The sequence below is a fragment of the Haliaeetus albicilla genome, chromosome 11 (assembly GCF_947461875.1).
Source record: "Haliaeetus albicilla chromosome 11, bHalAlb1.1, whole genome shotgun sequence".
Taxonomy (NCBI): Eukaryota; Metazoa; Chordata; class Aves; order Accipitriformes; family Accipitridae; genus Haliaeetus; species Haliaeetus albicilla.
The window spans coordinates 37,540,255-37,555,247 of NC_091493.1; the positions used below are offsets into that span (position 1 = coordinate 37,540,255).

Here is a 14,993-nt window from a genome sequence, read left to right on the forward strand (position 1 = left end):
GAAGGGAGTATGTGCCTAACCAAGGAGGAGCACAGTAGACACCACCGCATAATGGCACCAGTCACTCCGTGCTTTGACTAGGCCAGGTTGGATGGGGCTTTGAGCAACCTGGTCTAGTGGAAGGTGTCCCTGCCCATGGCAGGGGGACTGGAACCAGATGACCTTTAAGGTCCCTTCCAATCCAAACCATTCTATGATTCTATGATGATTGGAAAAAATAGTCCATGCTGCTGGAGTTAAAACCTGGATCATGATGCACATGGCGTAGGAGGGACAAATTGCAGCAAAGCAAACTACCTTAATTCTGACATATTTTCTTAACTTTTGAGTGCTTGACCTTGCAACTTTAATGTTCTTTTGAGAAGAATTTGTAGTTGTTTTAGTTCATCATACATAATATTAACTCAGTATATGCAGTTCAGTGAGTTCCTTAGTAATGCACTGTATTACATTTTAATCTGTCTCCTGAATGAGCTATACTTCTCTGCATTTGTAATGACATGAAAAGGACTGGGTTTACTTGCCTTTAGTTTTATAAAATGTTTGCCAATAATTTATTCCACCTGTGGAATGCATTTAATCCATACCATCATTAAACCATTTTAGATGAGCTGTGCTTTTGAAAACATACTACAATTTTCTTTCACCTGACTTTTAATGAAAAATACCTTTTTAATAAAGCTGTCTCACCGCAGTAATTCTAGACAGTGGCAAATCTTAAATTTCTCAAGCTGCTTTAATCAATAAAGTTATCACCAGTCGTTTCCCTTGATAACTGCTTCTTACCGAGACCCTGACTTTGCCTTCTGCTGCTGAGATGTTTTCAACCTGCACTTAGAATAGGAGGAACTCCCCAAAGTCCAATTTTCATTTTAACCTTTCCTCAATGGCCTAGAAATAACAGATTGCCGGTATTACTTTAATAGATTGGAAATTTAAACCTCTTAGAGGTAACCAGACCTATCTTAGGATTCAGTAATATGACAAAGAATAACACATCTTAAAGGTTACTGAAATGCCTAATTCATGTGTTTTAAGGCAGCTGTAACAGTGGATGATTTTTACAGCTTTACAATAAAACCTAAATAATGTTAAGGTTCCGGTAGTTTTATATAATCATAAAAAGTTCTCTCTGTAGCAAATTGTCCTGCTTTAATGGGAGTTATGACAGGTCATACTGGAGTGCATAAACTACTGGTAGTTAACCAATTCCCATTTCTGCCACCTGCAAGTCTCAGGTGGGAGTTAGTGGCGCATGAGAGCAGAGGGAGGTCACCCCGAGAGTGGCATGTGCCGTGCTGGCATCCCCTCTCTGCTCACCGGCCACGACGGGGGAAGGTTTTCCATGTCAGATAGAAGAGTTAAGTGCCCAAGTGAAGCTTCAAGTCCTGCTGAAAGCTTATTGAAACCTGGCTGGCCCTGCAGCCTTTGGAAATCTGCCCTGGAGGTTTAATGTATTTCTTTGTTTCACCTGCCTTGTTGTACACTTTCTCCCAGATCAGAGGCCACATGTGCCGCCCTTTGTGTGTTTGATGTTTGCACAGCCAGTAGTTACGAGATAGAACATAATTAACAATAATATGGGATCATATAATATATCATATTAACAATAATATGGGCCAAGGAGAATAGGGAGAAAAGTAAATGCATCGTATTTCTTGTGTAAAGGAGTTTAATACATTAATCAAGATTTTGTATGTAAGCTTTATTTCCTCTTGTCCCTGGCACATTTAGCTTGATTAAGGTAATTAAGCCTGTAGCAAGAATCTGTTTAGGCATAAATATGTTTGACTGTAGAAGCATTCACTGTGTTAAATATTCTGTTGAAGTTAGCACACTTCCTTCTGTGCATCTCTCTGTGTGTTCCGTAGGCTTCAGCCTCTGAAATATTGTACCTGAGCTTGTCCTAGTAAACACTGCATTGCAACACAAGCATGGCTAGGTAGTACAGAAATTGTTGTCTTTCTGCCTCATTCATTTTCTTACTCCATGATTCTTTCAGATAAAACATTTTTCTGTGATTTTAGCGAATATTAAAACTCTGTTTGCAGGCAAAAGATATGCAAGGTTCCCACCCTACCAGTATCTCTGAAAGCTTATTAGTGTTGGCTGCTTCTGTGGGTAAGAGGAGTCAGTCCCCACCTCCATTCAGCTCTGGGTCTGTGGCCCTGACAACACCAGTAGGATTGCTGACTGTGATGGTGATCTCTGTGCCACAGAGGTTTGTCCAGTGGGGATTATATTGTGCCTTCCCACCCCCAAATTCTTGGAGGTCATGTTCATCTCCTCCGTTATCACTGCCCATCTGGGTTGAGTTTGATGGGGGCTCTTCAAGAGCAGTGGTTTCACTCTGCTTTGGCACACGTGTGCTTTATTTACTGCATGTGTACAACCACACACACCATCTCTCCCCAGCCATATGGTTTAGGAAAATATAAATGACTCCCATCTTAATTCTTTGATGATTTATCTTAAAACCAGAGAGACTGACTCACTGCATTTTTGCCCTTCTTTTTAGTAAATATTTAGCCAATCTAAGAAAAGCAACTTCCGCAGAATAATTGAACAGATTAATGGTGTGATCCCTGTGTAAAATGTGAACACGAATGGGGATCTTTTAATTCTTGCTTTCAGTGGGTAAGTGACCTTTCAGTTTTATATCTTTCTCTCTGTTCTTACCATATTGCAGTTAGAGAGGAAGTTAAACCCAGGTTTGACAGGTAGAGTTTTTTATTTCCCTTGACAGTGCACCTTTTGACCTCTATCTTCTTGCCAATGATTTTTTAAATCCTAAATGATTTGGGAATAATTGCTCCTCCTTTAGTGATTATTGCCCTTCACCGATAGTAAATCTGTGAAATCCCCGGGGGCCGGAGTACATTTTTGTATGCGTATGCCACAAGCTGGCCCGGACAGGCATCACTGCTCATCTGCAGCTGCACTTGCAGAGCTGCTGGGCATCTTGCAGGAAAACTTACCTGGATGGGGTAAAATACAGCCCTGACGAACAAGCGAGTGCTCGGTGGGCTGTTCTGCTCTGCCCTTTCTTGTTTTCAGAGGAAATTCATTTTTAGGGTTTTGAGAACCCAGGACTGAAATTTGCTTTAATTCAGAAATCTCACCCTGAATGTCTGGGTTCAGGCTGAGCAAGGGTGTGCAGGTGGCAGAGGGCAGGTCTGCTCCTGGGGTCCCCCCTGCAGCTGTTCCCTGTCTGCCTTGGGGAGGTGTTGAAAGGAATTTTATAAGAAGAGGGAATTATAAACTATTAAAGCCAGTGGTTGAGAATGATTAAATATCTCAAAGCAGCCTGGGGAGAAATTGGTAACGGTAGTTGGCTGGGAGCAGTGTTGCCAGGTTCTTTGCAGCTCTGCAGGTAACAGTGGGATTATTGTGTTTTCTCATCTCTGTATATATGCTTTATTTATTAATTACTTAAAATTAGCCCATCATTTTCTTCCCATTTCATACTGGATTGCTTGTTTGGAGGAGTGCTAAGGAAAGGTGAACTATCTACAAGGAAGGCATCTTATTAGGAACACACATGTTTCCATGAGCAGAGTGGATAAGGTAAACGGTCCAATAATGAAGGGGTAGAAAAGACTGAGCCCTCCATCGTCTGGTGGCTTTGAAGTGGTTTGTGAGCAGAGAGCTGGAAAGGCAGAGCTACCTGTCCCAAAGCCTGCTGCTGCTCCTTCCCTGTGGGCATGTTCTCCCCAGCTCTGACGCTTTTGTCACAACTCCTTATGTCTTTCTGCTCCTTAAAGGAGCTCTCAAAGCCTAGCCACAGCGGTGATTCTTCTAGGCAGAATGAAGCACAGGTAGGCATGTATAAACTGTTTCAAAATAAACTACTTCACTGTGGTACCAGACAAATGAGCCTTGACTTGAGAGGGCATCCTATTACATCCCATCACCTGAGGGAAGATGATCATCCCTCACGTGAACAGTATTAAAAAACAACATGGAAGATAGACTGGGCTGGTAACTAGTCTATATAATCTTGCACACCGCACCTGATGTGTTACTCAAAAGAGGATTTAGTTTTTATCAGCTGAAGCTGTTCCAGATATATGTGTTGATAGCTCAGTTTGGTTTATGAATGCTCTCAGAAAATCTGTTCATTTGCAGCTTTAGGTATATCCTGAGATTTCCTTTACATGCTATGTAATAAGTGGGAGAAGATTCTGTTGTAATTAGATTATTAATAAAAATAGCTCTGGAGCTTTAGTATTTTTAGACTTCTTCAATATGTATGATTTAGTCCTGCCCAGCAGACTGCTTACGGAGTGGGAACCAAAGTGTGGGTGACACAGAAGATGAACGGGCTCTTGTATGGTTGCATGCTATGTAGAAAAGACATGCTTCCATGTGAAGGCAAAGGAAGAAGAGGATTTTATATTAGGCGGAACTGGTAACTGGAATGGCTCCTGCAACACAGACTTTCTGTATGGTTTTGACCTTAAAGCTGCAGCCAGCTGTATGAAAAGACTCAGCATTCCTGTAGATCGCTGCTTCTGGAGAAGCTGATCCCTGCTTCTGCCGTGTGCACCTCATTCCCATGACCTCTCTGACAAGGGCCTATTTATCAGTTCTCCACAGATGGAAAAATGCTGGCTTGGCTTTCTGTCCCTGCCCAGCAGAGTCTCCCTTGGTGCTGCCCTCAGTAACCCAACCACCATCTAAGGCAATCCTGGTGCCCTTGCAAATACGCCTTTAACCTCCCAAGCCCATATGTGGGACAAGGACCCGTCATGACAGACCCTAGAAAAAGCTCAAACCACACAAAATACAAGGGCAATTTCTTTAGTAAGAAAAGAAACGCTTTGCATAGGGACTCCATGTATCTGATATGCAGATGTGAAGATAATCAGAAGTGCTTGGAAGGAATGGGAATTCAGGCAGGAATTTCTAGAGTTGCAAGGTGCCACTTTTGGGAAAGCCTGGCAGTTATGTTTATAAAGCAGGAGGCTAAGTCAACAAGATGAAGATCAAGTGGCTAAAGATGCAACTAATTAATGTATTTTAGATAAAATTCAACTTTGATACAGAAGGTGCAAAAGCACACTTAAAATTGGATAGATGAACTAGATTACATATTTTCGAAGCTGGTGTGTTTCCCCAGTTTTAGGTGCTGCCTCTGTTCTCTTCAGAGTAATCCAGAATGCCTTTGGAAGGTTGAAAGCTGATTTTTTGCTTATTAATTGAAGATTACTGTTTTGTGTATATGCTGGGTTTTGTTGAAACTATAAAATGAGCCCCCCCAACTAGTTTTAAATTTGAAGAATAAAATAAATGTAATAATTGTTAATGCAGGATGGTAATAAGCACTTGAAATTTTGAAGGTGCAGTTGTTAATGAGAAAGACCCCTTGGTTGATAAGCTTCAATTTAACAAAGATCTTTATTTGTTAAAGATAGGAGCTCTGAAGTGAGCATGCATGCTACGCGTTTTCATCAGACACAGCCAGAAGGTCTTTTCAGTTACATTTTTTTTTGGTAATCTACTCAGTTGAGTTTATTGGTATTTGCACTGTAACACAAACCATGCAAGGCCTGTACATATCATATCAAGTTGTGCAAAAATAATAAATTAGATTTTACAGTGATTTTCCAAATTTCTATATCAACCTGAGCAGGGATTAGGACCAAGCTCTGCGAAGTTACACATCTCAGTGATCACAAGCTTAAGCTTTTGACTGGCTTTTAGAATACCAATTTTAAGGAAATGCTTAAAAAGTTAAGCTTAATTTAAACTGCATGGAGCATAACGTAAGTGCAGCATTAGGAACAGAATAGGACTAACTTAATAAAATTCAGCATTTTCTTTGAACTGTGCCAAATCACTTTGATTTTTGTGATTGATTACAAATTGGAGAGTTGTGTACTGCACTAGTACATTGCTCGACGAGCTATAGCATGAATTACATTCAAGGTAGGATGACTTTTAATCAATACGATGACAATATTATCTTGTTTAATTTGTCTGATGGCAGTATTAAACATCAAATCAAGCTGTTTGTTATGTCAAAGGAGTGTGACGTATGGCGGAAATAAAATTCACCTGACGCCAGTTTTTCTGTATTTCATTGCTTTGACAGGCCATCATGATTGGAGATGATATTGTGAATGATGTAGGAGGTGCCCAGCGGTGCGGTATGAGAGCTCTGCAAGTGCGGACAGGGAAGTACAGGTCAGTGTACGCTCTACGTCCTGCGCTCCATGGGGGCAATCGTGGAAAGAGGGGAAGTAACCGTAGGTAATGATTTTTGTATTTACCTTTCTGCCAAATGACACTGCACTCTGATTTCCTTACAACACATTAATTTCTGAAAGAAAAGGAGTTACAGTTTGGAACCTTGTACACATTCAAAGCGAATGCACAAGACCAGATTTTTTCCATGCCTTTTCCAGATCTTTTTCCATTGGTGGCACAAATTTGCTGTCAGTGCATGCTTGCATTTGTTGTCTGAACAAACACCAACTTGTACAGCAGTTAGGCTTGGGTGGATGATGACATTTTCATTTGCAAAACACAATTTGGGAAAACACTGTGTGCATGAAAGTGGCAGGAAGGGGAAGACGAGTTGTCTTTGATCTTTTAAAGAAATATTTTCTGTTAAATTACTGCTATATTTTTTTCTATCACAGTACATAGAACTGGTGCGTTTCTTGGGTTTTGCTTATTTTTTTTGCTGCTGCGTGAAAGTGTTGTACACTTGATATAAGACGCGTCTGAAACTTCTAGCAGGGTTAAGATTATAAAATTAGACTGACGACTCAGTGATCTCTGTGGGTCATATCTCACAGCTTTATGAAGGACTCCATATGTCTGCTATTTCCTCCAGACATGTATTCAGCACTGAGATGTCTGAAATGCGAGAGCTGTTTCTCTACTTGTTTTACCGGAGAGCAGGCTTCTGCAGGCTCACTCTTCTCTTTCAAATGACCCCTCAAGTCCTTCTCCAGGCAGGTGTCTCCATGATCCTGTGCTTTCATTGACCCAAGAGCTACCTCCCTGCAGCTGCTGATAGGAGACCTGAGTGGAGTTATAAACAGGGCATGGTCCAGGGTTGACTGGTAGAAAATGAAGCCATCATGTGATGCTCAGGCCAGGTCAGGTTTGAGGTCAGCTCAAGGTGACTCTCCAAATGCAGTGCAGACGTCAGTCCCTACATTTAAAGTTTGGATTCCATAACACTCAAAATCTCCTCTTAACCATAACCATGCCTCTTTGTAGTATGACCATCTGTCATTTGATATAGTTTATATTTTTACAGTTTTTCTTGCTTTTCAAATACTGAGACTGTAAAAGAAGGATCCACTTTGGGAGGGATGCAGCAAGTGAGAATGGTTCTTGCTGTAGACTATCTGAAAAGTTACTTTGTTAGTTTTCTAGTCAATCTGTTTCGCAATTTTCCTTTTAGTTTGTGTAAGGTGAGAAAGTAATACCCAGTGCCTTAATTCTAATGGACCAGTAAGTGATGGTTTCTGAGAAAAAAAAGACAAGTTACAAGTGTGTTTTACTTTGTGTATTTTTGCATCTCTAAGATAGTACACCTCAAAATCAGTTATCTATCGGAATAAAGCTCAAAAAATCCAAAAGATTAAAAAAGTAAGTATATAGTTCGTACTGTTGGGATTATTTGTCTGTAATCTGTGTAATCCTATTAATTTCCTAAAGGAGAAAATGAGGATTCAACGATTGATTTTACCCTGATATTAACGGGATCACTTTGTGAATCCACATTTTATTGTCACACAGATACAGGTGTCAGTGAAGGAGGTACCTTTGCTACTGAACAAGTATGTCCTGTGACGTACTTTGCCCATCATAAAATATGCCACAGGTGATGCTGCATCCAAACTGTTCAGGCAGCTGACATAAACTGTATATACACACACATAAATATGTATAATCCTATGCTGGGAAAACATTTTCTTGTATCAAGTTTGAGTCATGATTTCACAGCTGAAAGGGAGTCATCAGCTGTTCTAGATGGGGAAAAAAGATTGTTCTCCATTGTTATGTTTCCTGTTTCGATGTGTGGTTGCTGTTGTCTGAAATCACGTACTATTGTATGGCAGTGAAATACAGATGAGTGTCTTTCTAAACTGAGCATGTGGTGCCAGTCCTGTTGTTAGCAATTGCGAGCAAAATGAAATAGCTCTTGTTTGCCAAGAGAGGTCAGAGATGTATATATTTTTAAGAGTGACTGATTTAGTATATGTGGAAAATCAAAACACAGGGTGAGTACTGAGAAAGATGGAAAAAAACAAGTGCATGAAAGCTGGTGGGCAAGATAAATAAAAAATAACAGAAAATGTAATTATTTTATGGCGGGTTTAGTTTAAAGTCTGATATATAAGGTTAGGCATAGGTCCTCTCTTTCACTTGTGTAGTAGTCCTTGCTGACACAGAGCTGTGTGCTACACCCAAGTACCTCTGGATGGCACCGTTAGTACATTCACTTCAGTATTAGCCACAGCTTCAGAACCTCCCCAGAATCTAAGGCTGTTTCTGCAAAAGTGTAAAGCACAAAGGCATCAGGGTTTTGCTGTAGCTGCTGAGTGTTGGTGTGGTGGGATTTCCACAGATCTCAGTTATGAGAGTCTTGCAGCTCAGGACATAAGTGATCACCCCAGCTGAGTTGTCTCTGTGTTTCTACAGCTGTGAGTATTTTTTTCCATTTCCACCACCACAACGGTGCCTCACTTCAGCAAAACGGAAGCAGAGCTGATTCGAGAATAAAATAAAAAATAACAGAGGAACTATCCCGAGGAATTGTTGCAGGTGCATTTCACAGCATACTGCTGGATACATGGAAATTACATTATTTGCACAAGTTATCCCAGTGAAGGCATTTTGCATGATGTTCGGGAGGTCCAGGGGATTCTGTTGTACCCCTCCATCCTCACCTAAACGCTGTCCCCGACTGGCAGACATTGTCACCTCCGGTGCACGAATGTGCATCGGGGCAGCTCTCCTTATTTCAGGGGTCAGTGCAGTTCACGTGAACATCTTTGAGATCTGTTGCCCACCAAAAGGTAACGCACCGTAGCACAAAAGATGACATGTGAGCCAAGGCTTACTCTACTGTTTATTGTATTTCAAAGGGACTACAGCGATCACATGCAGATCGCAGGCTGCAGAGCAACTCGGTGCATCTTACTTGCTTTAATAAGCCAGAAGAAAAAGTCCCCTTTGGCCCTGAAAGCCTTTTGTGGAAAGAATCAGTTGAGCTGCTGCTGTGCAGAGGTCTCAGCAGTAGATAGGGGTGGACGGGTTTTCCGCGGGGCGGGCAGCCTCCAGCCGGGTGGAGGAAGCTGACTTCAGCCTGCAGCGTTGCAGGAGCCTTTCTCCGTGGTGGTGTTTGTGCCGTGTTGCTCAGTGACGGTGGTGACGGGTGCCAGCTCCCTGCTGAACTGAGGAACTGGTTTTGTGAATGTGGGGTGGTGGGGGTGGTTGGCTTGGCAGACGAGTCGAGGTCCGGAGGAGAAGCAGAAGGGGTATGCAGGGAGAGCCGGCGTAGCCCTGGGGCTGCCTTCCTGCATGGGCTCTCGCCCTCCTGGCTTCTGCAAGGTCTTCTTCAGTGTTGGCTGCTCCCAGGGTGAGATTCAAAGTGTGGATTATGGTGCTGCAAAAACATTTAGTTTTACACCACCTTGAATGGAGGTCCTGAAAGCTAGCTCCTTTGTCTTGCTTCTTTTGGATCTTTAAAGTTTAATAAAATTTGTGCAGCCAATTTCCTTTAGTATGACAAACTTTGCATGTTACTTACTCCTGCATCTATAGTTATCTTCTCCTCTAAAGCACTTAATCCTCCAGCAGGACTTAGTCTCAGGTGTTGAGCTCTTTCTCAGTAGCTAAACCAGGCATAGCATAGATTAGTCCATGAAATGCAGTAAATTCTAGCTGCGACATGGAGTAAAATTTCTGTTGGTGCAAGTCCGGGCAATAGTGGGAAGGTGTAGGGATAAGATGGTGTTTTGAGTTGACCTCAGCCAACATGGTTCTCTGTCATGGGGAGAGTAGTTGGGTTGGCCAAGTACAGCCTTTCTCAGGTGTAAAATCCAAATTCAAAGGGTCAGTCCGGTCTGCAGGTTTGTCCACTCTCAGTTTGTTCCATCTACAGGACAGATGAGGTCATTGCTGCAGACTCTCGTGTGCCGAGAGAAGAAGCTGGTGTTAGGTTTTTCAGCATTGGGAAATCTGACGCTAATTACAAAGTTTCTGTGCACACCTGCATGGAGGCCCTTCATAGCCAACATCTCTCCCATCTGGGGAAGAACATGTACTTGTCTTCCCGCACAGCGTATGTGCTAATTTCACTTGCAGCTAATTGGCCTTGACATCAAACCAATAATTTCCGCAATAACTATTGATTCTGCAATGCTGCGTAATATCCTCGTTCCTCTTTGTAGCGTGCAAGTTAGAGCAGAGAAAAATTACTTTGAGGCTTTTCCAACTGTTTCCCTGTAAAATCGGAAACAGCTTTCAGGTGCGTCAATGCGTCAAATTGCAGGTGGTTCTTGGCAGGGTGGAAGAATTACTTATCCCTTTCTCCGTGTTGTTATTTACAGGTCTTGATTTGTAAGTAAAGAACTTTACATTGCTGGCATGCGGTGGTAGCCAGGAATATTCATGGCAGTGGTACCCACTGCCCCTGCTCGCCTGTGGGCTCCAAAATGGTTTCAGAGTCTGGCAGTATGGGCTCATCCCCTCCCAGTGCCCACATGAGGTTTTCTTCATTTGATTCGGGATTTATCTCACGGCCACGGCTGATACTGCAACATTCCTGAGCTGCCTCATTACACACATAAGGGATACCCCAGGGATGGAGGATGAAAGGATCGAGGCCCGTGAGAGCTATCACCTCTCTCCAGCTCTGCCACTGTTCTCCAGGAGAACTGGGTCAAGTTACTTCATGTTGCTGTTCTTCAGTTTCCCCACTTTATAATTATCCTCTGAGAATAATTATCCCGACTTTCTTAATAAAGTGGCTTGTGATCTGTTCCTCTTATCAGATTGAAGAAAACATACAGAATTTGTACAGATTTGTAGGAAATCAGCTTGCCAGAAGAAAAATCCAGACATGATCAAGACAAAAGTTGTAACAGAGGAAAAGTCTTTTAGGCTGCCATTGTCAGCTGATTAAGGGTTGAGAAAAACAGGGTGGGTCATTACAATAACCTCCTAAGTGAAGTTATAAAATTATTCTTAAAAAAAAGATTTCCACCCATAGATAAATTCACAGCTGTCACTGTATTAGTAAATGAAAGCTCATGACACCTTTTGCAAAGAAAGAGTGACATCTTACTGCTCTGCAGAGAAGCAGCATCCCTCCACCCTCACTTGCTTGCTCACTGCATTACTAACCACAGCCAAGATGAACAATTTTATTAGTTTGTTCACATCTCCTGGGTCTTGATGGAGCATACCAGAAGTGCGTAATGAGAACGGACAGAGGCACTCCCTTTGTGCTGAAACAGAACCAGAGGCATTTTGATGGCCTCACACTCCTGATAATTAAGTCTGTTTCAAGTATTAAATAGAAAGACTTCCAACCCATATTTACGCTGTAAAAAGTTGTATTATAATTCATGTTAGTTAACGTCTTAAGCAATGTTTATGAAAACCTAGTGTCAGCAAGTCATTTTTCGTTTTATCAGGATAGCTGATTGCAGTCAATCCTAAGGCATAGTCCTATTGACCATTTATTGCACATTCAAATCACAGTTTGCTCTGTCCATGTGAGGATCTTCACATGTGTTTATCAATTTCTTGATCACGATTTTGTTACTGTAAGCTTTGTAGAGGAAGTTCAGAGTAAATACTGCAGTGCCTCAGCATATGCATACTCATCTGATGACAGCCTTAAATTTTCCCAGTACATTCAAGTGTCCAGACACAGAAATTACAGTTTTAGTATTTGAGGCTTTAGGAATGAGTGGCCTATGAGAAGGTTTAAGTTCTTGCTGCTGTAGTATGGTGTTATAATCTAGCTATCCAATTTTCAGCATAGGGTATAGCCAATCACAGTACAAAATAACAAATTGCATTGGAAATACTTCATTGTTGAATTACGAGTGGTGAACTTGGGAAGCAGAAGATTTTACCCTCTGGGGAAAAAAAAAATCATCTTTTGTATATGTTGAGTATTTCTGTTTCCTTAACTGAACATAGCCAAGTGTTTACTTTCCAGTAAAGTTACTGTTTGATATTAGAAATACCAGTTGGTCCCTTTCAACTGAACTATTCTATTCTATTCTAGTCTGTTCCAAATGCAGATAATACCTAAGCTAAAACACACCTGAAAAGAGCAAGGGGGAACAGAGAGTTCTGCTATGTTGTAGCTAATGTGTAATTTAATTATCTTTGGTCTAAAAGAGAAATGGGAGTTTTGGGTTTTTTTTTATTAGCAGGTTAATTTATTCGTTGGTACTATAATAAAACTCAAGGAAGCAGAGCGTGCTCAAGACGTAGCCATGCTAGGTGCTGTACGTATGCTCATGTGCTGTTCTGAAAAAATTAGTCTGAATATCAGAAAAGAGATCAGTCTGTGATGAGAGTAGGGGCAAAGATACATAAGGGAGGAATGTATCAGGTCAGTGAGGAAATGCAATATTACACAGCAGTCTTGCCAGCTCTGCTTTCTACCTGTCTAATGACTGACTTTTCCTTAGCAGTCCTACTCTAATCAGCTGTTACATCTCAAACTCTTATGAAAGGAAGCGATTAGCATTTTGCAAATCAAGATGGTAGTGACCACAACAGCCTGTGCTGCAGTTTTGCTTCCCCTCTTGCTTCACATCCACACAATGCATGCAGTAGCAGAGACGGCTGCCTTAAAGGTTTCTATTTCTCCTGTTCTGAAGTTGATAAATAAAGGACTGAAAGAGAAGGAGGTGGTACCAGCATCTGCTACTAGAAGCAAGAGGCAGTGGGACCTGGGAGGGCACGTGGCTCGGGTGGGCTTGATGTATGGGGCTAAACCACTCCCAGACCCTCTCAGAAAAGCATCCAAAGATAATGGCCACTTTGCTTTCATTCTCTTTTGCTCTGGTGCCTCGATGTCTTGGTAGCACACGTTCTGTCAGCCTGGGCTGGCAGCTATCCTCTACCCAACGTGGCCATGTACACTTACGCATCTGCGTGAGTAACACCAGAGCCCTTGGCAGCTGCTTGTCTAATGCATTTGCGCTTCTTTCCTTCCCACAGATACATAATTCATGAGCTGAGGTGGTGGCGGCAGGACTGCCTGCAAGTAGGCAGCTCGGGGACTTTCCAAGGTTTCTATAGAGTGTGTTCACCCCTGCACAGCACCCGCTGTCTCTGCAGACACCCGTGGCCTCCCCCAAGCTGCTGTCCGAGGGGACCCCCAACCTCCCTCCCTGGTACGAGCAATCTACAAGACAGGACAGGGAGCAGGTCCGTGCTTATTTTTATCTTTAGGGGCCTTTTCTCAGCACCAGTGTAAGGCTGCAGTAGAAAAATTCCACAGCGAAGCAGTCCTGGGAGCTGGCCGAGCGCAGCAGTGTTTCTCAACACTTGTCACTTGCAGAATGCTGAGCTGTATTAGCTTGTTCAACATTTGACAGCAATGATGAATACCATACCAATTGCTAACTACTTTATTTCCGTAAAAATGCTAATGAGCGTGTTGAAATGTGCTGCAGAAATGGCAGAGCTGGGACAGCTGCACAATTGTGGTTTCACTAGAGATTTCTTTTTTTAAAAACACAGGTTCCTCTTCTCTGCATTTTTTTTTCCCCTAGTTAAATGTCATCCCAGCTCGCTTGGTGTGTGGAGTCCTCTCAGCGAGCAGCACAGGGAGCGTGGCAGAAGTGGAGACTGCTCTGATTGATAAAACCAAAGCCGGGCGTTGTTTTCAAAGGTAGAGAGAAGCAAACAAGAGAGAGGCAGGCCAAGTCAGCTGCTGATGTAACTCCCTTGGAGCAAATGGTTCAGTATCTGAAATTTAATCTGGCTTGGGCTCTTGCTCGCAGTGTAAACATGCTTGGAAGCTGCGGTGCTGGAGCAGTACCTTGTGCCAGCACCCTGCAAGCGCAAAACAACCGAGTATTCATGCTTCAACACTGTTCTGTGTGGCCAGTGGATGCTGGAGGGTCACCTCCAGCACTTATCTAGTGACATTCGTTTTTTCCTCTAAGAGTGGGTTTAACCAACAAACCCAGAGTGGCTGCCTAGTCCCCGGTGTTGTTTTCTGCTTTTAAGATGCAGAGCAGGGCCTTGGGTTTGTATTGCTGTCTGCTTGGGCACACAGCCATGCAGTTGCAGGGTGAGCCGGGTGCTCAGAGGTGGGATGTGCTCAGAGGTGGGGTGTGCTCAGAGGACCACCAGCCGTTGCGGCTGGTCCCAGAGCCATGCTGGGGTCCCTGCTGCAGTCGTGTGGCTTTTCCAGCAGCCGCAGGGGTGACAGAGATGGGTGTTTGTTGAGGTGCATGGGAGAGGGGCTGCCAGCCTGCTCAGGCCAAGGGAGCAGCCGCAAGACACGGGGACTGCTGCCCTTCCAGCTGCTTCTGCTGGGCTCGGGCTGGTGGCTGGTTTTCATCCCCTTCGGGAGGCATGATGAGACTTGCCTGGTGTTAAAAATAAAGTACCCGGCAGTGCCAGCTTTAGGTCTTCTGCAAGTGCTGGGAAACTGATGGCTCAATACGTGAGTGCTCATGTACTGAAGCAGGAGTAAGAGCGTAATGTGAGAAAAGGGGTTTGAGTGAAGAGGAGTGCTCCCCTGCCGCCGCCAGTGCCGGGCAGTGCTCTTCTCTGGGGATGAAGACAGCTTGCAGCTGGCGCTGGGACGTGACTCACATTCACACTTTGCCCTGAAACGATTACGATTCTTACTTGCCTGTGGTTTTCAGTCATTGTCAACAGCGTATACGGTTACACCTCAGCCCTGCGCGCTCACAGGTTGCCGAAAGATGAGCTCATTCAGCACGCGGGGCTGGTGCTGTTGCATGGGGTCTGCGTCC

At 43.2% G+C, this 14,993-nt stretch overlaps 1 protein-coding gene across 2 annotated transcripts in view; it reads left to right on the top strand.

Moving 5' to 3' along the window:
- The window catches only part of LHPP (phospholysine phosphohistidine inorganic pyrophosphate phosphatase), an 89,631-nt gene that overhangs the window by 22,440 nt on the left and 52,198 nt on the right, over positions 1 to 14,993 (top strand). For both annotated transcript variants that reach the window (XR_011326945.1, XM_069797184.1), the window contains exon 6: positions 6,098 to 6,189. Coding sequence is in view for 1 of the 2 variants with exons in the window: in XM_069797184.1 (XP_069653285.1) it covers positions 6,098 to 6,189 (92 nt within the window). In the remaining variant the exon portion in view is untranslated. The remainder of the gene's footprint in view (positions 1 to 6,097; positions 6,190 to 14,993) is intronic.